This window comes from Vitis riparia, chromosome 1 (genome assembly GCF_004353265.1).
Source record: "Vitis riparia cultivar Riparia Gloire de Montpellier isolate 1030 chromosome 1, EGFV_Vit.rip_1.0, whole genome shotgun sequence".
NCBI lineage: Eukaryota > Viridiplantae > Streptophyta > Magnoliopsida > Vitales > Vitaceae > Vitis > Vitis riparia.
The window spans coordinates 20,181,944-20,209,020 of NC_048431.1; the positions used below are offsets into that span (position 1 = coordinate 20,181,944).

The 27,077-nt window shown below is 39.0% G+C and overlaps 2 protein-coding genes across 6 annotated transcripts; both read left to right on the plus strand.

Moving 5' to 3' along the window:
- The first annotated feature begins 418 nt into the window (after positions 1–418).
- LOC117913363 (uncharacterized protein At2g02148) lies at positions 419–17,618 on the plus strand. Of its 5 annotated transcripts, XM_034828335.1 has the most exons (10): positions 420–546; positions 687–1,010; positions 1,778–1,901; positions 2,037–2,211; positions 2,278–2,378; positions 2,990–3,152; positions 12,667–12,790; positions 12,898–12,963; positions 15,512–15,766; positions 16,996–17,618. In XM_034828335.1, the coding sequence occupies exons 2-10, from the start codon at positions 816–818 to the stop codon at positions 17,095–17,097; spliced, it is 1,305 nt and encodes a 434-aa protein (XP_034684226.1). In that variant the 5' UTR covers positions 420–546; positions 687–815; the 3' UTR covers positions 17,098–17,618. The 5 variants fall into 5 exon arrangements, with proteins under 5 accessions (XP_034684217.1, XP_034684226.1, XP_034684199.1 ...); XM_034828326.1 differs by lacking the exon at positions 16,996–17,618 and adding an exon at positions 15,927–16,989 and having other exon boundaries at positions 419–546; positions 2,037–2,378; XM_034828308.1 differs by having other exon boundaries at positions 2,037–2,378.
- Positions 17,619–18,276: 658 nt separating this feature from the next.
- Positions 18,277–19,619, plus strand: LOC117909643 (protein SLOW GREEN 1, chloroplastic). Its single transcript, XM_034823999.1, has one exon. The coding sequence runs from the start codon at positions 18,461–18,463 to the stop codon at positions 19,406–19,408; it is 948 nt and encodes a 315-aa protein (XP_034679890.1). The 5' UTR covers positions 18,277–18,460; the 3' UTR covers positions 19,409–19,619.
- Positions 19,620–27,077: the final 7,458 nt, after the last annotated feature.

Sequence of the window (27,077 nt, forward strand, 5' to 3'; positions counted from 1 at the left end):
ATGTTAACAAAACCTAGAAATGAATCAAATGATTCAAAGAATAATGAATATTCTTATTCAATATATAATAAAATATTAAATATTAAACATAATAATTGAAAATGCAACATTGCAAGTTTGCAACTCATTGTTTGAGACTAATTGTTGGCTTGTCAAAGGTTTCTCGTTGGATGATGGTGTAGACATTGACAATGCTATAACTAGAGCGCTTTAATGGAAAAAGAAGGGTTTTTGAACCGTTCGATTAAGAGAAAACCGACCAATTCAATCGGTCCTGCTTTTAAAACATTGTACCAACTACTAGGTATAAAAATATTTTAGCAATTTAGAAATATATTATTTTTTATTTTTTTTATTTTAACCCTTCCGAACCTAGAAATTGTGTGGAGGGGGCTCGCAGTAAAGAGAAGGCACGGAGGCCCTTAGTCCAGACTGTCCACCACACTCTCTAAAGAGTCTAACCCTACCGGCTTGGAAACTGGTGCGGATATCAGAGTTAGGTTCGGCATCTGGTTTCAGTCAACGAAAGCTCAGCTCCGGTCACAGGTTTGGGCCATCAAAACCCCCCTCTCTCTCGTAGTCTCACTCCCTCTCTCAGTCTGGGTAGTCGTTGGGGTTTCATCGTCCAACGCCTTCAACAATGGCTTCTCAATTTCTCTTCTTCTTCTTCTTCTTCTTATTCACAGTCATTCACTTCTTCTCCGGAAGAAGACGAAGGAGGACAGAGCTCTGGTTGATCGGAAGGTGGAGATTTTGTAATTCTAGGGTTTTGAATAATCCAACTGTGATGATTGGATGATCTTCTGGGGTTTCGGATGGGGAGTAGGGTTCCAGTGCAGCATTACAATTTGAGGTCGGCGAATTCGTTTATCGGGAGCTCTTTGCACGATCTCAATACTGTTGATGCCCGCCCTGGCGACATCCAGGGCATCACAGCCGATGTTGTGGACCGCGATGCTGCAGTCACCGACGATAGCTTGGACAACGATGATGATGATTCTGGTGCTGTTGTGAGTGTTAATTCCACTTATTGTTCTTGGTTTATTGTGTGATGGAACTGAAGTTTGAGTTTCTATTTTTGTTCTTGTGCGGTTAGTATGTTTCAGTTAAGTGCTTTTTGGTGCTGAGTTTTATGTGCCATTGGGGATATTTGAATTTCTATTTTTATTCTTGAATTTGAGTGCCAAGATATCCGTAACCCAGTTTTCGAGAAGAAGGAAATAATGTGTGAAAAATGGGTTTATAGTTTTGAATCTGTCTGTTCAAGCAATGTGGATTTCAATTTTGTCCTCATTATTTGATGTATTTGAATTTAAAGAAAAAATTTCTCGTAACTTGCTGAATTATGACACTAGAAAGTCGGTATTGGTTTGATCATACTTCCTGATAATAATCCAAGTGCCTGTGGGTTATACCTGGAACCTCAGGCTGGATGGCAACCTGCCATTGGCTGTCACAGTGCTAGATTGCTAGCTAAGTTTCTTTTTGGAATCGCCTTGTACACGTGAAGTAATCTCTGCAGCCATGAAAATGTGCAATGTGAGAGCTTGTGCAATGTTTTGCACAAATTTTTAGAAGGCTGTGTTGTCTATGTTTCCATAGAGAAGATAGTGACACCAGCATTGGAGCCGATAATTATGACTCATAATTTCTTTGTGTGTATGTTTTCTTTCTATTTGTTTTTCCTTGTTTTTCATGATGAAGTTCTATTTGGAATGTATTGTTTGTTTTGCACTTAAATAAAATAATTGGTTGCAAATAATTTTTATTCTTCCAGGACTGCATGCATGAGTCTTACAGGGATTCTTTGCCCCTTCACACTGTTGGGGTGGAAGAAGATCGTTCTAGCCTTGAGAACAATGGGTCCTCAAGGGGTCCTTATGATATTTTGACAATCAATGGTAAGTTACAATTTTCTTTGTATTTCTGATTTAAATAAGGGACTGCTTTGAAAAGGAAAATTCCAAATTGAATGTGATGTTGTGGATTCCTTTTCTTTCAAATGCATTAATGGTTTTGAATTGAATGTTGAATAGATATTTCACCAATTGAAGCAGCAAGGGCAAGGTTTATGCAAATTATTGTGGACCATTTCATCGATGATCATGTAATTGAAGTTGCTGATTCTGAGGCTGACTATAATGGTCAATCTGGGCAAGATAAGCTAAACAAAAGGAAATCAAGAGAGGTGCAATATGAAGGTGATCCAAGGTTTGTTTTACCCTTGATGTATGTGGCGAATATGTATGAAACTTTAGTTAATGAGGTCAACATCAGGCTTGCCTCCTTGAATGGTATTCGTGAAAAGACCATTGGAGTAGCCCTTGAAGCGGCTGGTGGTTTATATAGAAGGCTGGCTAAGAAATTTCCTAAAAAAGGTATTAGATTGCCTTCTTCAGGGCTATTTGTTTAAAATGTATGATCTCATTCATTTGGGTAGATTCGGAAACAGGGAAATACTATAATTCCCCTTTTTTTTTCCACATTAGACTTTGTAACAAATTTATCTTACTTTTAAACGCATTTTGCTAAGGCTGTGGTTGGTTGCACAGAATTGGGAGATTGTTATCTGAGGCCATAGGTCCAAATCCATAGTTTTGTCTTCATATATCAATGAATTTTTAAATGAAATTTAACTCCCATGTTATGTGACCATAAACTTTCTAGGTGTATTTTTTCTGGAAGTAGGGTATTTGTAATTCAGAAATTTGATGAATGGAAATGTTTGTTTCTGGTAAAAGAAAAAAGAAAGAAAGAAAGAGAATTTGAAAAGCAACAGTTAGTATTTATTACAATATTCTATTTTCTGTTGTTTATTATTATTATTATTATTTTTTTTTTTCTGTGGTTTGTTTTTTCTCCATTCTAAAGTGTGTTTGTGGCTTTAAATACTATGAACTAACAAAATGAAATAATCTTATTTCCATGCAGTATCAAACTGCCACTTTTGTATTCATTGGCATATATCTTAATATTTTTTTCCCTGCAGGACCCTGTACGTTTAAAAGAAGGGAATTGGCAACTTCAATTGAAACAAGGACAAGATTCCCAGAATTAGTAATACAAGAAGAGAAACGGGTTCGGTTTGTGGTTGTCAATGGTTTGGTTATTGTTGATAAACCGAATAGTGTGCCTATTGATGATGCAGAGTGGTGAGTTGGAGCCCTAAATTTTGCATGTTTGCTATGATGCTTCATGCTTATTCTTCAATGGAATAGCTCTTCCTCCTTATATTTCCTTTTTCATGAGAATTGAGTAGATTTTGCTTGCAAAAAATTATTAATCATTTTCTCTCTTCTTATTTCTCGCTCTTTTTCACTCTCAGTATGTTTCGCTTTGCCTTGTGATGAATTGAATGACTATATTTATAGAAAATTTTGACGGATTTGAAACTGATTGAAATCCACAGACTTGAATTATTTTAAAATCCATGAACTTGAGCTAGTTTGAAATCCATCGACAACCATTTCTTAAAATTGAAGTTCTCCGGAAGCTCATCAAGAATGAAACATAGCACTTGAATAATAATTGAATAATGAATTATGTTAGGAATCTTTGCTATTTCTTACTATGCATCACTATTCAAATAGTACCTGAATGGTGAAATTTGTCTTCAATATTCACATCCTTTTGTCTTCAATTTTTACACGTTTTTTTTTACTTGATATTTACAAATGTACAAATAATTGGCTCCTTCTGTTGCTTGAAGTCTCTTAATCCATCATCTCTTGAAGGAGGAAACTTTCATATTCTTTTCTGGCTTGACATTCTTTGACATATTCCCTTTTGTAGAAATTAATGAGATAAGAGAATTGAGATTGGTATAGAAAATGGAGTTTAGGAAGGTCAAAAATGATTTTTTTAATATCATCTTTTGTAATGAGTTTATAGTTAGATAAACTATAAATCTCATGGTCTAACTATTTAACAATCATTCTTGATCTCTGACTGCAAATCTCTGTTGTAAATAAAATACTAAAGTCTAAATACATGATAACTTTGATTAAAAAAAAAAAAAGCCAGAGATAGAGTTACCATGACTTTGTAGTATGCTGGGTTGTCGTCCTTTAGGATTAGCTCTAATGTGTTCAATTGTTTTTAGATTAGAAGGATTAATTATTTGCTAAAGGTAAAAAATAACTAATCTAAATAAGTCATAATAGAATATGGATAAAGATTTCCTAAAATAAACCTATTTAAATTATACAATAAGTATTGATTTTTAATTCAATTAATTAAGATTTGGGATCCACAATCTAACTTCAAGTACAAACCTTTAGGTGAAATAAGGGTATATAATTTAATAGTCTTAGGGTAATTGCAATGCATGGTCTAACAAGATCAACTTGAATTAAGGTATAATAATCATTCTTTTCCTCTTCTTGAGTAGATCTTCGAGACTCATCCTCATCAAATATTTTAAAAGGTTAAAAGCAGTCTTACAGCCATCATGAAAAGTGTAAAATAAGAAAACATATAATTCATAATGACCAAATTAATTGTTTGCTATTATCAATAGTTTCTAATTCAATTCCTTTTTCTCTCTTCTTAAAGCCAACTCTCTCTCATGGCTTTATCAAATAATCTTCAACACTACCATTGCTATCACTAACAAGGATCATATAAGGAATCATAATCATATCCAATACTTTATTATCCTCCACATCAATGTTAATGTCTGCAAAATCTTCTTCATCATCTATTAATTATATAGTAAAATCCCTATAAAATAATACTCTTTTTTGATAATCGAGGAACCTTTCATGGCCAAGCTCTTAGGACTCTCCATGGGGACCTAAACCTCGGGGCGTTGACCGCCCTGCAGCAACCAACACCAGTTAAATTCAGGGTATCATTGGTGGCAGGCTTCGAACCCAACCCTATAAAATAATACTCTTGGAAATAAGAGAAATTATTATCTTAACAAAATTATTGATTTATTGATAATTTAATAAAAAGTTATTAAGGTATCGATAAATGAATTAATACATAGAAGCCTAAGGTGGTGTTTATTTTTTTAACTTAATGTTGAATACAATTTGCTTTCAAATTTTAGATGATTTATTTGTTAACTTTTATTTTATTTTATTTTATTTTTTTTTAACTTGTTACTTATTTTAAATTTTTTTTGATTGAATAGAAAAAATAAAAATATTTGGCTTTACAACATTTTGAAACAACCAAAACACAATCTCAACATGACCCTCACCTTATTAATACTTAATATTTAGTAGAAATAAAATAATAAAAAAACAACTGAATACTTAATACTATTAAGTTGTATTTGGAGTTGAGTTAAATTAAATTTTATTTAGATTTAAGTAAAAAAAAAAAAAAAAAACAAATGCCACCTAGGGGAGTAAAAAAATAAGAGATGGTTATTAATTGTAAATGATATAAAGACCTTTAAAAGAAAGAGGTGTAAACGTAATATCCTAAAAGATAAAGAGGTTTCAAGTATGTGATGATTCCAAGGAGTGAATTGAGAAAATAGAAGTTATAAAAGGTCACTCTATACTATATTATGTGAAAGGGGACAAGCAGTCTTCTTGTCATACGTTGGATGGTTCTGTTTTTGGGCCAAATTCTGGGCCCAACGGGTTTGTCTTTGGGGTGATTCAGGGCCCTTCCTTTGAAAGAGGGGAGAGCCAGGGCCCTCTTAATGATACTCTAAAGAGTGTGGGCCACAAATCCAGGCCCATCAACTCTCTTGATAAGCTGGGCTGCAGAGAAGGGGAGAAGGACGCGGGTTGTGGGCTCGAAGGCCTTGTAGCAGTGGCTGGAGAGGCTTTAATTGGGGAAGGTCCTTTGACTTCTCGTCCTAGGGCAATTTTGACAAGCTTGGAGGCAGAAGCAATTGGAGTCGCCGACACTCTTGACCCTGGGGATGTTCCTTCAGCCTCTCGTCCTAGGGCTCAAGCGAAAAGTTTGGTGAGTGGCGCTTCTGGTGACGCTGACCCTTTTGTCGGCATGTCTAGAGCTCCGAAGCTGCTGGAAGTCTCTGAGGTGGTAAGAGGGGAGATGACTGACGAAGCGTTGCGTGTCAAAGCTTCCAGGTATGTCGACATTTCTTCGCTTTCTGTGGGGGGTCGGGAGCTCTCTTCTTCTTCTCTCTCTTCTGGGTTTGCACGGGTTGGAGCGAAGGAGGCGGCCTTGTTTGGTTTGATCTCAGTGACTGAGGGAGAGGAGCAGCTTCCTTTGAGCATTATTCTGGCAGATGGCAGCTCTGGGGAAATGGATACCGAGGGGGAGAAATCCTCGGGTGGTGATGGAGGGGGGGGGGGGGGGGGGGTGGGGGGGTGGGGGGTGAGGTTGAGGTTTTATTACAAGATTTGGCAGAAAAAGGAGGTCGGTGGGACGAGAGTTATTTGGCGAGATTCAGTAAGTTCCTGGGATTTTCGAAGGATGGTATTGAAGGTGAAATATTGAATCTGCTCCTAAGGACTAAAAGAAGAAGAGAGCAGAACATCAAGAAAGAGATTTCAGGATCCACTAAGTTTGATCGTGAGTTGAAAAAATTGGAGTGGTCCGTTAATTATAATGGTGCGAAGAAGAAGAAATCTTTGGTCAGAGTTGGTGGGGTTAGAACTTCGATCCCTAGATGAAGATAAAGATTCTATCATGGAATGTTAGTGGGCCAATGATAGGGCCAAAAGGAAGGTTATTAAGGCTTTGATCAGATCGCAAAGAACGGATTTGGTATGTCTGCAGGAGACCAAAATTCAAGATATGTCCAGGGAGATTGTCCACAGTCTTGGAGTGGGAAGATTTTTAGGTTGGGGTGCTATGAGTGCTAGGGGGGCTGCTGGTGGGGTCGTAGTGTTTTGGGACAAGAGAGTCCTGGAGTTAGTAGGCATGGAGGCGGGACTCTTCTCAATTTCGTGCCGTTTCAAAAACTGCGAGGATGGCTTCTTGTGGACCTTTACGGGAGTGTATGGACCCACCTTGAAACGTAATAGGGAGCTGTTTTGGGAAGAATTGGTGGGGTTAGAACTTCGATCCCTAGATGAAGATAAAGATTCTATCATGGAATGTTAGTGGGCCAATGATAGGGCCAAAAGGAAGGTTATTAAGGCTTTGATCAGATCGCAAAGAGCGGATTTGGTATGTCTGCAGGAGACCAAAATTCAAGATATGTCCAGGGAGATTGTCCACAGTCTTGGAGTGGGAAGATTTTTAGGTTGGGGTGCTATGAGTGCTAGGGGGGCAGCTGGTGGGGTCGTAGTGTTTTGGGACAAGAGAGTCCTGGAGTTAGTAGGCATGGAGGCGGGACTCTTCTCAATTTCGTGCCGTTTCAAAAACTGCGAGGATGGCTTCTTGTGGACCTTTACGGGAGTGTATGGACCCACCTTGAAACGTAATAGGGAGCTGTTTTGGGAAGAATTGGGTGCCATTCGAGGGTTATGGTCGGATCCTTGGTGTATTGGTGGGGACTTCAATGTGGTCAGATTCCCCAGTGAGCGTAGTAGAGAAGGCAGAATCACTGGTTCTATGAGAAGATTTTCGGAGGTGATTGAGGAGTTGGCCTTGAGAGATTTGCCTCTCCATGGGGGGCCGTTCACGTGGATTGGAGGGCTGAATGGTCTTTCCAGGTCTAGGTTGGATCGTTTTCTAATTTCGGAGGAGTGGGAGAATCAGTTCAGTGGGGTAATCCAGTGTTTTCCAAGACCGGTGTCTGATCACTTCCCCATTCTGTTAGATGGGGGAGGAGTGAGGAGAGGTCCAACTCCGTTTCGATTTGAGAATATGTGGTTAAAGGAGGACGGGTTTAAGGATCTGTTAAAAGGTTGGTGGCAAGGTTTCAATTATAGTGGGTCCTATAGTTTTATCCTGACAGAAAAATTAAAGGCTTTAAAAATTAAATTGAAGGAGTGGAATTCGGAAGTTTTCGGTAAAGTTGGAGTGAACAAGAGGCTGGCTTTGGACAAGGTGTCTTATTGGGATAATCAGGAGCGGCTAAGAGTTTTAAATGACTGGGAGTTAAAAGCGAGAAATGAGGCTAAGGAGGACTTCAAGAAATGGGTGCTGATGGAGGAGATTTCGTGGAGACAAAAGTCAAGACAGATTTGGCTGAAGGAAGGTGACAAGAACACGAGATTTTTTCACAAGATGGCAAATTCCAACAGAAGGAAGAATTGCCTGAAAAAAATTAAAGTCAATGGCACCTGGCTGTCAGAAGAGCAGGATATTCAAAGGGGAGTGGTGAGGGCCTTTTAGTCTCTTTTATCGGATCCAGGTGGCTGGCGCCCTAGTGTGAACAATCTGGAGTTTGACAGCATTGGGGCAGAGGAGGCAGCTGGGCTGGAGCTAATGTTCACTGTGGAGGAGGTTTTCCTGGCTCTTTCAGAGTTGAATGGGGACAAAGCCCCTGGACCGGATGGGTTTACCCTAGCTTTTTGGCACTTTTGCTGGGACTTCGTCAAAGACGAGATTATGGGATTTTTCAAAGATTTCTTTGAGAGGGGAAAGTTTGTCCGAAGTCTGAATACCACCTTCCTTGTCTTAATCCCAAAAAAAAGCGGGGCTGAAGACTTGACTGATTTTAGACCCATCAGCTTGGTGGGAAGCCTCTACAAGCTGCTTGCAAAGGTCTTAGCCAATAGATTGAAAAAGGTTATGGGAAAAGTGGTTTCTACTACCCAAAATGCATTTGTTGAAGGTAGGCAGATTCTTGATGCAGCGTTAATAGCCAATGAGGTCATAGACTCCTTGCTGAAAAGGAAGGAAAGTGGGGTTCTATGTAAATTGAATTTAGAGAAGGCCTACGATCGTATAAATTGGGATTTTTTGCTATCAGTGATGCAAAAAATGGGCTTTGGGGAGAAATGGGCTGGGTGGATCAAATGGTGTTTATCCACTGCGTCGTTTTCTGTTCTGATCAACGGCTCTCCAACCGGTTTTTTTCCGAAGCACTAGGGGGTTAAGGCAAGGGGACCCCCTATCCCCTTACCTTTTTGTTTTAGGAATGGAGGCTTTGACTAGCCTCATTAATAGGGCAGTGAGAGGGGGTTATCTTACAGGCTGCTGGATTAGGGGAAGGGAAGGAGCAGGAATTCAAGTCTCACACCTGCTGTTCGCTGATGATACGCTGGTCTTCTACGAGGATTCCCAAGAGCAATTGGCTTTTTTAAGTTGGTTACTCTTGTGGTTTGAAGCCACTTTTGGATTGCGCATTAATCTGAATAAAAGTGAAATTTTGTTGGTGGGTAGAGTGGAGAACGCTGATTTACTAGCTGCTGAACTGGGCTGCAAGGTGGGATCTCTCCCTTCTACATATTTGGGGCTCCCTTTGGGTGCTTCGCATAAGTCGGTGATGGTTTGGGACGGAATGGAAGAGAGGATGCGCAAGAGACTTGCCTTATGGAAGAGGCAATTCATTTCCAAGGGTGGAAGAATCACTCTCATTCGGAGCACTTTGGCGAGTATGCCAACCTACCTCATGTCTTTAATGCGTATGCCAAGAGTGGTTAAATTAAGACTTGAGAAAATTCAAAGGGATTTCCTTTGGGGAGGGGGAGCGATGGAGAAGAAGCTCCACCTAATAAAATGGGGTATTGTTTGTTCTCATAAAATGAAGGGTGGGTTGGGGATTAGAGACCTCACTACTCTTAATAGGGCCCTTCTGTGCAAATGGAGTTGGCGGTTTGCGGTTGAAAGGGATTCCTATTGGAAGCTTATAATTGGCACGAAGTTTGGGGTTGTTAGAGGAGGTTGGAGCACTTGCGGGAGTAGGGAGGGATTTGGGGTGGGCCTCTGGAAAGAAATCAGCAAGGAAGGGTTGTTGTTGCTCAATAATGTTTCTTTCTCGGTGGGGGATGGTAAAAGGGTGAGGTTTTGGAAAGATACTTGGTGCGGGAACACTCCTCTTTGTGAGGCCTATCCCTCCTTGTTTGATTTAGCGGTTTCTAAAGACGCGAAGGTTGCGGATTGTTGGGATTCAATGGGGAAGTGGGTGGGTGGAATCCCCGCTTCCTTAGACCTTTCAATGATTGGGAGGTGGAGGAGGTGGAGAGACTCCTTCTGATCATTCAAGGAAAGAGGCTGAATGCTGGTTTGGAGGATAGGATGGTGTGGAATGAGACGAAAGATGGGATTTTCTCTGTAAAATCCTGTTCAATTCTCTTGACCATAGCAGTGCAGTCCCGTTTCCATGGAGAATTATTTGGAGTACGTTTGTTCCTTCCAAGGTGGGCTTCTTTGCTTGGGAAGCTTCTTGGGGGAAGGTGCTCACTCAAGACCATCTAAAGAGGAGGGGCTGGAATTTAGCTAACAAGTGCTCCTTGTGTTGTGATGAAGAAGAGACGATAAATCACATCCTTATTCACTGTTCTAAGGCGAGGGTTTTGTGGGACCTCTTGTTCTCCTTATTTGGTGTTAATTGGGTCCTCCCATTTTCGGTTAGAGACACTCTTTTAGGTTGGCATGCTCCCTTAAAGGATAAGAAGCATAGTAAGGTTTGGCGGACAGCTCCTCTTTGCTTATTTTGGATGGTATGGAAGGAAAGAAATATGATAGTTTTTGAAAATGAGGTCCTATCACTTCAAAGATTGAAAAATTCCTTCATTTGTAATATCTTATTTTGGGCTAATTCTTCCATAGTTGAAGGCCCCCTTTCTTTGATTAATTTTGTGGACTGGTTGGGTTCATGTTGAGGGCTGGTAAGGGTTTGTCTTTTTTGTTTCCAGTTTTTGTAGGTGATGCTTGTATACTCCCTGTATACTCTGGGTCGCCTTTCGTGCCCCTTTTTAATATATTTCTGTGCGTTTATCTATCAAAAAAAAAAATTATGAAGTTACTCAACACATACTATATATATATAATGTACTTTGCCAATTATTAATTTATATTTCCTTGGGCCCTTAAGGATTTTTAAAAATATTATTATTTTTATATATTTAGAAAGGTTATTAATTTAGTATATTAGCTTAAGTTGGGATCGGAAGATTTTATTATTTAAGTTAGATTATTAATTTATCGAACATTCATATTTTCTATATGTTTATCTATCAAAAAAAAAATTATTGAACATTCATTTGTTGAAGTTTTACTATAGTTGCCTTTCTTCCTTTATTCATCAATGTATGAGTTCAACCATTACAATGACCAACGAATCCTTTATTTCTTCTTTTCAATCTCTTTAATTCCTCTCCATTTAAAGGATCAATTGGTTGTTAACTAAGACCTTATTTTATAAAATGTTTAACCCTTGACCTTTGTTTTTTAATGGGAAAAATTGGATTATATTAACAATACCTAAGAAAAGGGCACACTTACAATAGGCACCTGTAGGCAAGTAAAAAAGAAAAGAGAGAAAAAAAAAGCTCCTTCTCCTTACTTGGAGTTAAGCCAATCAATAAATCCTATTATGGTCATTGAATGATCATCTATGTACCTAGCCCTAGTTTTGCATTCAAGACAAAACTTATAAATGTATATCAAGCCTCACAAAAACACAATTTATTAAAACCGTTGAATATTTGATGTTTAAGCTTCAATAGCCTTGAGGCTATAGCCTTAACTAAGTGAAGCTTAAGCCTTGATTACCCTATGTTGAGGCTATAGGCTCAAGTAATAAGTCTCAATACCCTTTTAAAACATTGCCAATGTATATATTTTTTTTGGTCAGAAACACTGCCAATGAATATTGAGGCTCAAACCTCTTATAAAATATATACAAAAAGCTTATAAAGGCCCTAAACCCATTAAAACCTTTTGAATATTTGAGGCTTGTCTCAATAGCCTTGAGGCTGCAAACCTGAACCAGGTGAGGCTTAAGCCTTGATTACCCTATATTGAGGCTATAACTGTATAGGCTAATTTGAATAGCCTCACCTTGAGGCTTCAATAGCCTTTTGCCTCAAGGCATAAGCCTCAATTAGTCAATCGCATTTTAGAACATTGATCAGAAACTTTATATCATTTGATTCTTGAGTTTGAACACCTTGAAAACTCACATGTGCAACAAAATCTGTTTGATAATCAGACTCAGTAACTTAAACAAAGGTCTAGAAAGTGCTTTAATTTGTTCTTTTTTTTTCTTGATAAGATTACTGGTTGTATAGACTCTAACTGCTTTCTTTGTAATTGGAAGTCTTTCCTTCTTTATATTGCTTTCACTTTTGAACTTGTGTTGCTTCAGATTGGTATGGCTATTTCATCTTGTATGTGCTTTCTTTGCAACACAACATTTGCTATCTTCATGACAAGTTAGTCTGTTATATTGTAGTGTTTTGCTGTTGATATGGCATGCTTTTTATTTATGGTATGACATTAAGGCTTGCTCTTCCTCATTGTTGTCTTTGAAATTGGAGGTTCATATTTATGCCTTTTTATCACTACTATTTTTGGCCTTTGATGTGATAGTTATTTCTCATTTTATCAATGGCTTTATAATCGCAATGAGTAGTTAATTCCCTAAAGTTGGAATGGTAATGGTTTATGTTGCGGCATTCTGCCTTTAATTTTTTGCAAAAATAATTTGACAATTGGAAATGGGTTTGACACAAGTTGAGAAAAAGGCATATGTTTGCACTTTTCTTATTTATATGGAGTGCTTTAGAAGCATATTGATCTTACTTAGTTCTTATTTGTCTAATGATAAGATTGATGATTAATTAGAGGTTTGAGCCTGTGTACTTTTCTGTAACTAGAATGCTATTCATTTAGGTTTAAACGATTGACGGGTCGGGATGAAGTAGCTGTGTCTGCTCAAGACTACAAGTTTTATTCTCCAAGACACAAGTATAGGCGTGTTGCATCAAACCCTGTGTCGAACATCCCTGGTTTGCCTGTAAGCTTGACATCCTTCAATTTTTTAACTTACTAATTGTTTGGCCTTATTGACCAAAGTTGAAAGTGGACCTAATGTTTCATTCATATGATATTCTCGCTTCTCAGACATTTCCTGGCACGGATACCTCTCCTACAATGGCTAGTGCACAAGGATTTCGCACTGTAAATGAAGTAAGATTCTTTTTTTTTTCTCTCTTCTTTCTAGGCACATCCTTTACAATGTATATAAATTTGCTTATCTGATAGGATATCTATGGTACTGAGTTTTTATGAAATAACCACATCTAAATGGGATGTTCCAGTGACTAAGCAAAAAAATCCTGTGCTGAAGTTGCAACTATCTGACTTTTGAAAGGTTTTTTCTTGGTTGGTTACATTTATCCTATTTAAATGGCTTTTCTTATTAGAGACATCTCAGGGAGGTATAAAATGACAGATACTAGTGCATAGATTTTGCTTTCACCCCAGACTTCCTTTTGTGGCCTTATGCTACCAAGAGTTGAGCCTTTGCACTTTGACTTTCATCAAGAAAATTTGTTTTTAGGTTGTATCAAGTTACTTGGATTCTCATGATTTCTGTTTGGAGATATTGAAGAATATAAAGCTCAGCAAGAACACTTTGTTAATCTGCACTTTTTTATTTGTTTTTTTCTTTTTTTGGATAGATAAAATAAAATGTATTATAGATAAAAGAGAGTATACATGATGTGTACAAAGCAACTAAAAGACTCAAGAAAGAAGCGTGAAGTCACAAAACTTGCAAACACACCCTACAAAGATTCTAACCAATCCACAAATTCTAACACTGACAAAGAACCGTCCCTAATATACAATTTAACCCAATCCCAAAAAAGGTTCAAGAAAGAATTTTTAATTGTTTGGTCCAAACTTTCACAGTTATTGAAGGCTTCCCTATTTCTCCCTCCATATGGTAACACACATAACGGAGCAACCTTCCAAGCCTTTTTTTTTTCTTTTCCAACAAAAGAATCACACTAGCTTAGAGGAATCCCCTAACTGAAACTTATGCAAATTAGATCTATCCTAATAGCTAAGGTTGTTGATTGCCAGCAATCAGAGAGATGGCCGTTTGCATTTCTCTCAGGATAGATGGGCAGGAAGCATGTAGGCTCCATGCTGTGGTGAGTGTTAATTTGGGGAGGGCTATTTGAAAACAGCCAATTGAAAAGCATTACAAATATTCATACCAGGATTTGGCCCTGAAAACTAGCCCTAGACCTGGAATCTGATTAGTTTGTTAGCAAGTTGGTGATCTAAAGTGGTATTTTGACACATTGTTATCCAGCTTCATGTATGTAGTAGTGGTTCTGCTCTCTGACATAAAGTAATATCTATTATCTACTGGTAAACATTGTCCATTTGAGCCACTAATGTTGGTGTGCTTGATTTGTCCTGCCAAAGTTTTGTGGTAAAGATTCCACTAAACTTGAATGGCTATCCAAATTTCAATTCTAGGTTTGTAAGTGTCATGCAAGTCCCTCATTTGATGGTTTGCATCCTTCTTGGATGTCATTGTTAGGCATCAATAGGTTTTTTGAAAAAACATTTGGAATCAGGCTCACACTGTTGTTTGTGTTGCCTTGGAAATGCAAGTCACAGAGTAGTGTGTGGGAACTCAAGAAAATTCTAATTGCAACTATCTGTTGTTAGTAGAGGAGTCCTTCACTGTGCAGGTCTATCTTGGATCCCCACTAAATCTGGCATTTTTTCTATTCTCAGTACCTCAACCTAAAATGTCTTTAGCTTTCTTCTTGTTCTCTTAGCATTTTTAACTTGAATCAAGACACTTTTCCTTGCTCTTGCATTCAACGCTCTTCTTCCCACATGATTAAAGCATTGTGGATGACTTGCCCTTGTCTTGTCATCAATTTGTGTGACCTATGCTTCTCATATACGTATTCATTTGTGTGTTATGTTTTTTTTTTTTGTTTTAAATGATAAACAAACATGAGAATCAAACCCAAGTTATGTCCCAACTTCCTTCAGCATTTGCACTGAGCCGATTATACCTTTCCTGTATTGCTCCTTATCCATTGAACAACCTTGTTTCAGAAAACTAATTTTTCACACATGCTGCCTCTTAGTACATAAGTATTTCATTTCCATGAAACAGTGCATGGCTTGATATTTTCCATTGCCACATATAAGTCAGGAGGAAGATTACAATCCGGTCATCCCAAATATCTTCAACATCTGCTGTGGAGCTCTAATGTGAGTTGGGGCCTAATGGAAGTTCTGCTAACTGGAAACTGGGAAGATTAAAGTAGAAAAAAAACATTTTTAATCTCACTTCTTCATGTTGAATTCTACAAGATGTATTTATTTATTGTTCCCACCTAAGCTGGAATCACATATCCACACAGGTGGGGTTGATGCACTAACTTGCTAATTGTTTTTAAAGTGATGGTAGTGACTTATTGGGTTACATTTAGGAGTTTAAGTTGGTAACAAGCACCAGAATTAGTGGGAAACAGAATGACATTCCCATTCCAATCATCTACTCTGGCCAACCAAATAGAGCCTCTATGTTATATGGTTCAAATGCTTAGTAGAACACATTTTCTTTTCATGCTACATTTTAGAGCTAGTTTAATCATGTTGTTTCATTAAATGTGAGTGATTAAGGAGATGTTTATGTTTAATTAGGATCTCAACATTGACCATCTGAATTACCTGTTTTGTTTTGTTTCCTTTGCAGCCACAAAATCAGCAGGCTACCCCATCCAAACATCATATGCAATCACTATCACAGTTTCACCCTATTCATCAGAACCATCATCAACCCATTCACCAAACTCAGCATTCAGCACACTTTTCTCACAGTCATCAATGTGGGCCACCATCACATTTACCTGAAATTCCTCATGGCCACCAGTCACCAACCATCCCGCAACATATGGCTTGCTTACAACCCATCACTGGAGGTCATGTCAGTGGACGCTTGCATGTACTGGTGAGGGTTCTCTTAATTGAAGTTTTATTCTTTCATTTTGATAATTCAAACACTCCTGTATTTTAATAGAATGTTGGGTTTTAGTTCAATTTTCCTAAAAAATTGCATGTTGGACTTACAGATACTGTATCATAATATATCTCTATAATTGCTTCTGTAGCACACATGCTTACTGGGGAAAATTCATCTGCCAACACCATAGGACTGCAAAGAATTGAGATTTTTATTTGAATCCATTGTCCCTGACTGATTGATTTAATTGTGTGATCTCATGGAAAAGGGAGGTTACAAACAAATTTCCACTACCTGGATGAGGCAGCAGCTATGTGAAAGATATAATATGCTTTTACTCTTTTTTTTTTTTTTTCAAAAATGATGTCCTTAGCTAGGGCAGCCTTCGACCTGAAAATTGCAACTTAAGGTAGAAGATACCGATTGCTCAATGACGTACTTGAAAACTGATGACACCTTTTGCGATACTATCTGCCTCATATGTAAACCTTTGTTAAAGTATCTAATGTTGTTTGGTTGCTGCATTTTGAGGGCTTTTGGGAGGCACACCTCCTAGAAACATCATGATGAGGAGTGTTTTCCAACCTTCTCTTTGCACCTCCTCCTGGCATTGCTTCACTAAAGAGCTTTTGGCCCTCAAACATGTTTAACAGAAAATGCAGTTTTTGATGTATCCATACTTGAAGCATTGAAATTCATGACCATTCCCTAACTCCAGATCTTTGTACCATGCTGGTTAGGCATTTGCTTGTGATAATGAGGATAATAACTCAATGCTATTTGTGGGTTTCAAGTTATTAGATTCCATACTATTGCTCTTTCTGAAATATCCTGCCAGGGTTTTGCTTTTTATGTAGCTTTTCCATTGTTGTGATGAATTAAATTGTTGAAATTGAGCTGTAATCGGCTATTTAATAAGCTTGTTTTATTCTCACATGATGGTCATCTTCCTGGAAATTTCATTACAGCTAATTGTTCTCACTACTGTTATTTGTTGTTTGTTTATGACTGCAGTTTTTTCTTCTTTTTTTTTTCCTTTCATTTGTGATATCTGTTTTCTAGTGACTTCATAAAATATTTGGGAAATCTAATGTTACTAAATGATTTCAATTTCCATAGGAACGTTAAAGCACTTCTGACAATTTACTTTTTCCTTCCTGGTTCCAATGTCTTATTGACTCTTCTTTGTTTTTAACCTTATTGATGTATCATTCCAGCCGACCAGTCCTGCAAAGTTCTGTGATGAATGTGGAGCTCCCTATTTGAGAGAAACCTCCAAGTTCTGCTCAGAATGTGGTGGTAAGAGGTTCGGAACATGACATGTTATCTTCAAGTTCTCTCTTCTTCCATCCCAGAGGTTTTATTTTTGTTCTCCTCTACTGTAAATATTCAAGAATGAAGTTTAGACTGGTTCCCTTTCCTGGTGTTCATGTCGTTTTCTGGTGTCGGACTTTGTAAAGTTTGTTAGATGTGGGTATTGCCCAACAAAATAAAAAAAACTATGATCTAGGCTAAAACTGACTGTTGAAAGGGGTCTTAGGTAGTTTCTTTTCTGGAGGGGAGCTAGTGGGAGTTTGTGCTGAGTTGAAGAGAGGACTGCTCTCTTTGGCTAGATTGTGCCTGTCCCTGAGGCACAGAGGTCCTCTTTCGATGATATACTTGTAGGTGGGGGGTTTAGGTAAAAAGGGGGTTTTTGGTTCTTTTTTTTTAAAAAAAATTATTTATGAATTTATGTATATAATAACAGTGGCTTATTAGATTGTAATGAATGCTCTTAATTTGATTGATGATTGTAATGAAATTCTCTGGTGTTAAAAATACTCAAGATGTTTGATGCTTTTACAGGGGAGTTTTCTAGAACAGGTTTCAGAATTTCGTTGGATTGCTGTTGAACAGTTGAAGCATGTACTAAACATTTTGAGACTCTCTTTATCGTCTTTTTTTTTTTTATAGGGATAATAATGTATTTAAATTGCTAATTATAACCCTCTCATCATTTATTATTTGAAATTACTAAATACTTTTATTAATGGTAGGTGGTCTCCACCATGGAAATATGCACTCAAATATCATAATCGTAATCATAAGATAGGACAATTATGGGCCACAATATTGATGGGTGATGGGGAAGAGATTTTCATTATACAAAATTCAGGCTTCAAAATGGGGTGTGTTTGGTATGATAAATCATATAATCCTAACGAGAATAAGATTTGATTTCCACAATAATATATTTTATTCTTTAAGTGTATCCAAACACACCACTGAATGAGATGTTGAATTAATTTTTTATTTTCATTCTTCAAATATGGCGGGAAAAAAATAAAATTAAAATCATGTCTTGAAAAAATAGATTTCGTAATTAAATCTTATATAAATAATGAAAATATTTATTTAAATTGAAAAAAACAAATGTAGTTGTAAATGTCGTATTAGAAGCCTAAAGTTTCAACAGCCTCAACAACCCGGGAAAATATTAAACTAAAATCAAAATGGGCATGGTGTGTGACTTTTAGGTGGTTGTCTTGGGGAATCACCTACTTCCTCTCCTCTATTCTCCTCTTTAACATCCATTTACGCATTTCCTCTTTAAACCCACCCAAAACCTCTCTCGTCCTGACTCCTACCTCCCCCCAACTCTTCCCCATTTTCATCACCTTCTCTCAACTCTTGACAACAATAATGCACTGCTCTTCACCTCCATCCCTCTTCCATTTCCACCGCTCATCCCTATCCTCAAATGTCTCTTTTGCCTTTCCCAGACCCTCTATATCCCCATCCTACCACCACCGTCGCCTTAGGGTTTCAGCTTCCGCCAACACCGCCAACAACAACCCCATTCTTAAAGCCATCAAAACCTCCGCTGGAACCCTTGTCCTCACCGCCGCCGCCGTTTTTATGATGGGCAAGTTCCGTGCGTTGCCGGCGAGAGCGGAGTCGCCGATGGTGTTATCCGAGGAGAGTGCGACGCCTGAGGAGAAATCTGAAGAGTCATCGCCGTTGCCCGAGTTTCTCGAAAATTCTGAGGCTGTGGGGGCGTTGAAATCGGTGCTGCAGCAGAAGCTGGAGGACGGCGAGGACGGGGAGGCACTGAAGGTCCTGGAGCGGATAGTGTCGGCGCAGCCGGAGGTGGTGGAGTGGAAGTTTCTGATGGCGAGATTGCTAGGGGAAATGGGGGAGACTGATAGGGCACGCGACGTATTCGAGGAAATTCTTGCTTCGAATCCGCTGTCCTTTGAAGCTCTGTTCGGGAATGCATTGTTAATGGATCAATGTGGAGAGGGCGACGCGGTGATCAGGAGACTGGAAGACGCTTTGAGGACGGCTGAGAATGAGAACAAACTGAAGGAGGCTCGCGATGTGCGGTTGATAATGGCCCAAATGCAGTTTCTTCGGAAGAATGTGGACGAGGCATTGAGGAGCTACGAGGAGCTGGAGAAGGAGGATCCCAGTGATTTCAGGCCTTACTTTTGTAAGGGAATGATATACACCTTGCAGGATAGGAATGAAGAGGCTCGAGAGCAGTTTGCTAAGTATCGGGAGCGTTCGCCCAAGAAGTTTGAGGTGGAGGGGTTCTTGCAGACCCCATTGTCGAGGATGAAGCTGTTTGGGACTGATTCCGAGAGTTGAGTTCGGGTTTTGGGTGTTGATAGTTTTGAGGAATAATGAGTGGAGAAATGGGAGTTTTCTCCAGACTGCTATGGTGGTAATCCTTGTCCTCTTGTTAAATTTTTGTAAGGTTATCAGATAAATTTCTTGTTGAAGCATCATAGCAAGACACTACAGAAATAAAGGAAGAGAACTCAATTTTAGTGAGCTTTGTTGGGTTCAAGTTTTTCAAGGATTTATAATGACAAAGGTTATTAGAATTGTGGTTAGATATGAAAAAATTCTAATTATTCAAATCTCTCATATAAAAAAAATTATCAAACTCTTTTTCACATTGTGAATTGGGTAATGTTCTGAGTTGAGAATGAGTTGGGGTGATTTAGTGATTTGAGAGGTTTGTTGATCTCCTAAGAAGGGAACCATCTTCTAGGTGTACTTGTTCTTCTTGAAATCCATCTTATGTCTATAGTTGCTTTCTGAATTGAACCACACCTAAAATACCTTGACTGTAGGAAGCAGAGAAGCTCTCTCTTTCAGTAGCCCTTCGAATCTCATTGTTTATCATCCTTTATTGTCTAATTCACCACAGTTGGAGACTTGAAGGCACCTTGAATTCACTGGAATAGTTATTTTAGGCTATTTTTGGGAACTGTTCTCCAGAAGAGTTTTTCATTACCCTAAGTTTGGTGTTGGGAATTCAGAGTGATGATTGTAACTCTTATATGATCTTAAGTAGTGGTTAGGTGTTTCATTATTCAGCTGTGATTATGCATAACCTTCTGATGTTTATCCCATATGTAAAGAAGAAAGACATGGAAGGTGTTGCTGCTGTTGCAATGTCTTGGAGATTTAAATTCTTAGCTTGTAAGTAAATAATATTCTCTTTCCTGGCCAACCATCCCACACCTGCCACCCTCTCCCAAAACCCACAATCGATTGGTTGGTGGTGGATAGTTTTAATGCTGTCCTAACCAAGTGAATCATTATTTCTGGGTTGGGAAAGTAAGGAGTTGTGGTGAAAGAAGTGAATTATCATTAAGTTGAAAGAATAGGCATTAATAGAATAAATTTTCTGTTTAGCATTAGTGTGGTACATTATGAACTGGAGGGCTTCTGTCTCCAGTCACTTCCAAGCTGACTGAATCAAAGGCATTTGAAGTAGCAGTCAGCTTCGGCTTGTAGTTGCCTGACATCTATTCCAACACTACATTTGATAGTGGCCTCTAGAATGACTTCAAGTGTTCTCTTGTTAGAATTCCTCTTCAAGGACAAAGTGCATAGCATGACACCAAAATATTAGGGATATTCAGTGAAAGAAGCTGCTTCTGAATAGCGTATGTGTTGGTTTGCTTCTTCAGCAATTAGAGTAGCCAAATTTGAAGAGAGACTAATTCTCCGCTCAGTTCATTTTGCCTGATCCATATTGGGAAATTCCTGTTGGTGAATTCCTTGCCACTAGATGCTCAAGATAAATCCACTGACGAAATTAATTAAGAAAGGACCATGTGACTGTCGGTGGCACCACATAAGCTATGGCATACTGTTATGCCTTAGCTGTAATTAATGCAGGTAGAGGTTTGTGGACCTCATGCAGGTAAGATACTGTTTTTAGCGTGGAACTCTACCCACCAAGCACAGGCAGTGTAGGCATATATGTTTAGGAGTTGCCTTCTTTCTGTTTGATTTTTTGAAGTAATGGTGACCCATGGAGCTGGATCTGTAGTAAGGAGCAGCTATCCCTTTATATTTTTGAAAGTTAGAATTTGTAACTTGCTATCCTCTTAACTAGCTAACATTACCTCTATTGAAAAGATGATTCATTCGGATCGACATGAGAGTCCAATTACATTACATTGTTAAAATCCATGTTGTATATTTGAAAGAAAAGAGGTTAACCTCCTTGCTTCTCTCATGGTACAATCCTCTTCCTGCTGAGCCCCCTTTTTCCCCCTTTCTCCTTGGTCCACAAAGACAAAATATAGGATTGGTGCCAACAGTTCATCACGTAAGAAAGGGCTCATTGAGCCCGGATCACTAACTAATACTAATATAATAGAAAAGAACTGTCTTTTCTGTATACTTTCCCCATAGTAGCGTCACTGGAACTTCTGGTCCTGGGTTTGCACCTTTGAATCCTCTACTTTTGAGGTCCATTTTTTCTCAAAAATATTGGAAATTGATGAAACATCCATGATTGAATTTTATGGAAATTTCTAGAAATATTGGATGGAAATTCGAAAAAAAAAAGTATCGGTGGGATGAAATTGTTTAGTAAATATGGATTTTGAAAGGGTATACTCAATATTAATGTAGAGTTAATATTTGATTTCATTAAATGTTAGTAATTTACATAAATGACATTTTAATGGCCCCCTTTAATACCAAAATAAAGACCAATGTGGTTTGATGATACTTGAGAACAATGGAAGATCATGTTGATGGAGACAACACTGGTACCATGATAAGTAGTATTATAATTATAAACATGTAATGCATAGGTTTCTTAACTACTACCCACTACCTTTAAGAAATGCTCAATTCATCCATGTGCTTGTGCTTGTTTGAAACCTTCATTGCATCTGATCTAGAATGTCATGATATTTGTGAGGATAGTTAAATATATTATAGTTATTATGAATTGAATTTAGACCTATTGCATGATGTTGAGGAAATTGACTATAAACCATGACATAAGAAGGATGAAGCTTAGCCTCATTTGATGAGTCATTGTGTTTGAGTCTCTATCTTCATGGACTCATAACCAGTATAAAAAAAGACTTCATTAAATGTTATCCTTTATTGTTTCCTTTCTCTATACAATTCGTCGATAGCTCTTATGCTTAGACTAGCTCTTTAGAGACATGGTCTTCATCTTGTGTGCAGTGTGAAATAGACTTCACCAGCTAATGGGCTCAATGGATGTTAACTTTGGTCATGTTATCCAACATTCCTTTCATCATATCTATCATTGTCATCATCATCTCCTCCTTTTGAGGTAACATAATGGACCACAAGCACTAACACCACTATTTTGGCCAACACTCATGGAGTCAACACTAATATGAGGAGGTTGTGTTACTGGTCAACACATATAATGAACCTATGTGTGTGTGCCAATCCACAATAAATAAACATGACCCAATCATACAAGATTGAACAATGAACAATATCTTATATATATATATATACATATATATAGTCAAGGGATCTAGAACAATGTGATTCATAGAAATGTGCTTTACGACCACTTTATCCTACACAACCATGATACTTAGGGTTCTTTGCATAAGCAAGAGTTGCCACGTTATCACAATAAATTGTAATAAGCTCAAAAGTGCATGGGATAAGGCCAAGCTCCTAAGGGAACATGCTCAACCAAACACCTTCCTAAACAATAGCTAAACATGTAACATACTTTGACACCATGATAAATAGTATTATACATGATGCCTTTTACCGCTCTAAGATATGGTGCCATCATTGAACCAAAAAGCATAAACATACATCGATTTGCCCTCACCTAAGCTGTAACCCCAATCAACATCACTATAACAAATCAAGCTTAAATCTTATCCCTGATAGCAAATTAAACGGTCTATTATGCCTTGGGGTATTGAAGTATTCACTTCATTACTTTCTAGTGAACAAGACCAAGATTTTATTGGAACTTGCTAACTAACCCAACTATGTAATAGATGTTAAAGTGTCAACAATCCAAGTAGAGAGAATATACATTATTTTTTTCTTTTCATTTGAAGTCTTATGACATGTTCAAGCTTAAGACATTCCCTTTCTTGATAAGAGTGTCAATAGGTTTGCAATTTTGCATCTAAAAACTGCTAAAAAATCCTCTTTATGTAAGGCTCTTAATACAAACAAGAAATCACTTTGAGCGATCTCTTAGGATCTTAATTCCTAGCACATAGTTTGCTTCACCTATGTCCATTTCAAATGTGGAGGACAACCATCCTTTGGTGGCGATAATTATTTGATTCAACTATATCAAACAAGTTAATATTTCTATCCACTTCCTCTCAACTTAGAAAATCATCCTTTAAGAAATCGACATCTCATGACTCAATTTCAGTTACACTCCCATCTTGTTATTCACCAAGCATCACATAGTCCTTTGATTCATAAAAAAATTCTTATAAAAATGTATTTATTTGCTTTAGGGTCTAGTTTACCATATCTATGGGAGCTATTGTGAACATTACTTTTTTTTTTTTTTGATAAGTGAGCGCATATATATATAACTAGGCAAAAAGCCACAAAGCATACAGGAGGTATACATAGTAGCCTATGCAACAACAAAAACAAAAACAACACTCACACCCCTTAGGGAACGGCAAGCCATTCCAAAAAAACCTAAAAGCGAAGAGGACTCCTCTCCCATATACACCCTAGCCCAACTCCACAAGTTACAAACAAACGAATTCTTTAGCTTCTGAATAGCTAGAGAGCCCCCCCTAAAGCTAATCTATTTCTCTCCTTCCAAACCGTCCAAAAAATACACAACGGAATGGAAGTCCAAATCCTTTTCCTCTTTCTCCCCACAAAAGGGCCCCTCCAACTTACTAACATCTCTTTGACTTTCTCTGGGAACACCCAATTAGCCCCAAACAAGGCCAAGACAATCTCCCAGAGGACTCTTACAACTGTACAGTGTAAAAGAATATGATTTACAGTTTCCTCTTCACAACCACACAAAAAACACCGGTTTGGAAGCTGCCAGCCCCGTCTTTGAAGCTTGTCCAAAGTTAGGACCTTCTCCCAGGAAGCCTCCAAGCAAAAAAGCGACTTTGGTTGGGACCTTGTCCACCCAAATGCTCTTTTTCGGGAAGGAATTGACATTGGATCCTGTCAACAATTTGTAAGCATCTTTAATCCGAAAGCGGCCGTGTCCCTCTCCTTTCCATATCACTGTGTCCTCTTCAATAGAGATCCTCAAATCCCTCAACATATGCAACAATTCTTCCAAGCGTCCATCTCCCAATCATTAGAATTTCTAGAAAGTCTTATGTTCCAACCTCCTTGACCGACGCTCGAGTCCCACATCTCATTTACCGATGCATTCCTTTGGACCGCCAAAGCAAACAACTGAGGAAAAGCTTGGGACAGCACCTCATTGCCGCACCAAAGGTCAGACCAGAACCTTACCTTGGTCCCTTACCCACTTTGAATCCTATATTCTCCCAACACCAAAACGACTCCTTCAAGATATCCCTCCAAACCCCCACCCCAAACGTTCCACGGGCCTCCTTTGTTCTCCACCCAAACCCCAACTGGCCATACTTCACCCCAATCACCTTCCTCCAGAAACCGTCTTCCTCAAAGGCAAACCGCCAAATCCATTTCCCCAACAGGGCCTTATTCAAAAGATCAATTTTCCGAATACCTAAACCCCCACACTCCTTTTGTGTGCACACCACCTCCCAATTGATTAGATGGATTTTTCTTTCCGTACTTCCCCCTCCCCAAAGAAAATCCCTCTGAAGTTTTTCAAGTCTTTTTACAACTAGCTTAGGCATACGGAAGAGAGACAATTGGTAGGTAGGCATGCTGGCCAAAGTGCTTTTGATAAGGGTGATCCTCCCGCCCTTTGACAGATATTGTCTTTTCCACAAGGCAAGCCTTCTTCTCATCCTTGCTTCAACCCCATCCCACATAGCCATGGCCTTGTGCTTGGCTCCCAAAGGCAGCCCCAAATAGACAGATGGGAGGGTCCCCACTTTGCACCCTAACTCCACCGCCAACATCTCAATATCATCCACCTCCCCAACCGGGATTACCTCACTTTTAGCAAGGTTTATCCTGAGACCAGAGGCTGCCTCAAACCACATCAAAATCCAGCTTAGGTAGGTAATGTGATCTTGTCTTGCTCCACAAAAAATTATCGTGTCATCAGCAAATAGTAAGTGTGAGACATTTATCGCCATTCCCCCCTCCCTTGAATATTACAACCTGAGATGAAACCCCCATCAACAGCCCTTCTTAGCATAGCACTTAGAACTTCCATACCAGCACAAAGAGGTAGGGGGAGAGTGGATCTCCTTGGCGTAACCCCCTAGAATTGGGGAAATAGCCAGCTGGAATCCCGTTCACCAGAATAGAGAAACTAGCCGATGAGATACACCACCAAATCCATTTCATCCATCTTTCCCCAAAGCCCATCTTGCGCATGACCTTCATGAGGAAATTCCAATTCATGCTATCATAGGCTTTCTCAATATCCAGCTTACATATCAGCCCTTTCTCTTTGCGTTTAAACCAATAGTCAATCACCTCATTGGCTATGAGCGAGGCATCTAAAATCTGTCTACCCTTCACAAAGGCATTTTGGTCCGGCGAAACCACTTTGTCTAACACCTCCTTGATTCTATTGGCTAGCACTTTGGCCAAAAGCTTATACAAACCCCAAGCAAACTGATCGGTCTGAAATCCCCCAAGTCCTCAGCCCCCCCTTTCTTAGGAATGAGGACTAGGAAAGTGGAGTTGATGCACTTAGCAAACGATTTTTCTACAAAAAATCCTGGAAAAACTCCACAATTTCCTCTTCACAAACCCCAACAGCATTGCCAAAATGCCACTGTGAACCCATCCGGGCCTGGGGCCTTATCACCATTCATCCCCATCAAGGCCGCATGAATCTCTTCCAGTGAAAGGCTGTTCCAGGCCATCAGCTTCAGCCAGGCTTAACCTTTGAAGCTGCAGCCCTTCAATGTCAGCTTTCCAAGAGTGATCTCTGTCAACAACTGCTGAAAAGCATGCACAACCCCTCTTCACCTCCTTTCCTCCTCCATCCACCTCCCATTAATTTTAATCTTTTCCATGGAGTTGTTTCTTCTATGCGCATTAGCCATCCGGTGAAAGAATCCCGTATTCTTATCACCTTCCCTCAACCACAACTCCCTAGATAATTGTCTCCAATGCGTTTCTTCCAAGATCACCCATTTTTTAAAAACATCCTTAGCCTCACTTTTCATCTCTGTCTCTCTTTCAGTTAGGCTCCTGTCCCTCTCCACCCTGTTCCCAAAATTCTACTTGTTGCAAGGCTAAATTTTTGACTTCCACCCTCCCAAACACTCCCTGTTCCAGATTTTGTCTTATCCTTCAGAAACTTCAATTTTGTGGCCAATCTGAAACTGGCCCTCCCCTCCCCCCCGCCTCCTGCACCAACTCCGAAGAAGCTCCTTAAAACCATCAACTTTGAGCCACATATTCGCAAACCTAAAGGGAGATGGACCCTTTCTGACCCCTCACCTTGCAGTAGAATGGGAAAATGGTCAGAGGTTGGTCTGGGCAGCCTGCACTGACTGACCCTCTGAAGCAATCAAGCCAATCTTGGGACACTAGGAATCTGTCCAGTCTGGCCCAAGCTTGGTTATTCCTCCCCCACTCCACGAAGCCACCCCCCTTGCAAGGAATATCCAGAAGCTCTAACTCATCCACCACCTGAGCAAATTTCTCATAGCGCCCGTTAGCCTCCCTGATTGCTTCTTTCCTCAAGGATAGAGTAACATTGAAGTCACCCCTAAGCACCAGGGGTCATCCCAGATTCCCTAATTGCCCCAAGCTCTCCCCATAGAATCTCCCTATCTTCTTTAGTGAATGGACCATACACACCTGTAAATATCCAGACCTTCCCATCTTCTATATTCCTAAGTCTGCACGAGATGGAGAACTGACC

What these genes read in the sequence shown, in the direction of transcription:
- LOC117913363 (XM_034828308.1), top strand. Translation starts at nt 816, where the DNA reads ATGGGGAGTAGGGTTCCAGTGCAGCATTACAATTTGAGGTCGGCGAAT. An exon ending in TGATATTTTGACAATCAATG is followed by an intron (nt 1,902 to 2,036) that starts GTAAGTTACAAT and finishes AATGTTGAATAG; the next exon opens with ATATTTCACCAATTGAAGCA. An exon ending in CCTATTGATGATGCAGAGTG is followed by an intron (nt 3,153 to 12,666) that starts GTGAGTTGGAGC and finishes CTATTCATTTAG; the next exon opens with GTTTAAACGATTGACGGGTC.
- LOC117909643 (XM_034823999.1), top strand. Translation starts at nt 18,461, where the DNA reads ATGCACTGCTCTTCACCTCCATCCCTCTTCCATTTCCACCGCTCATCC.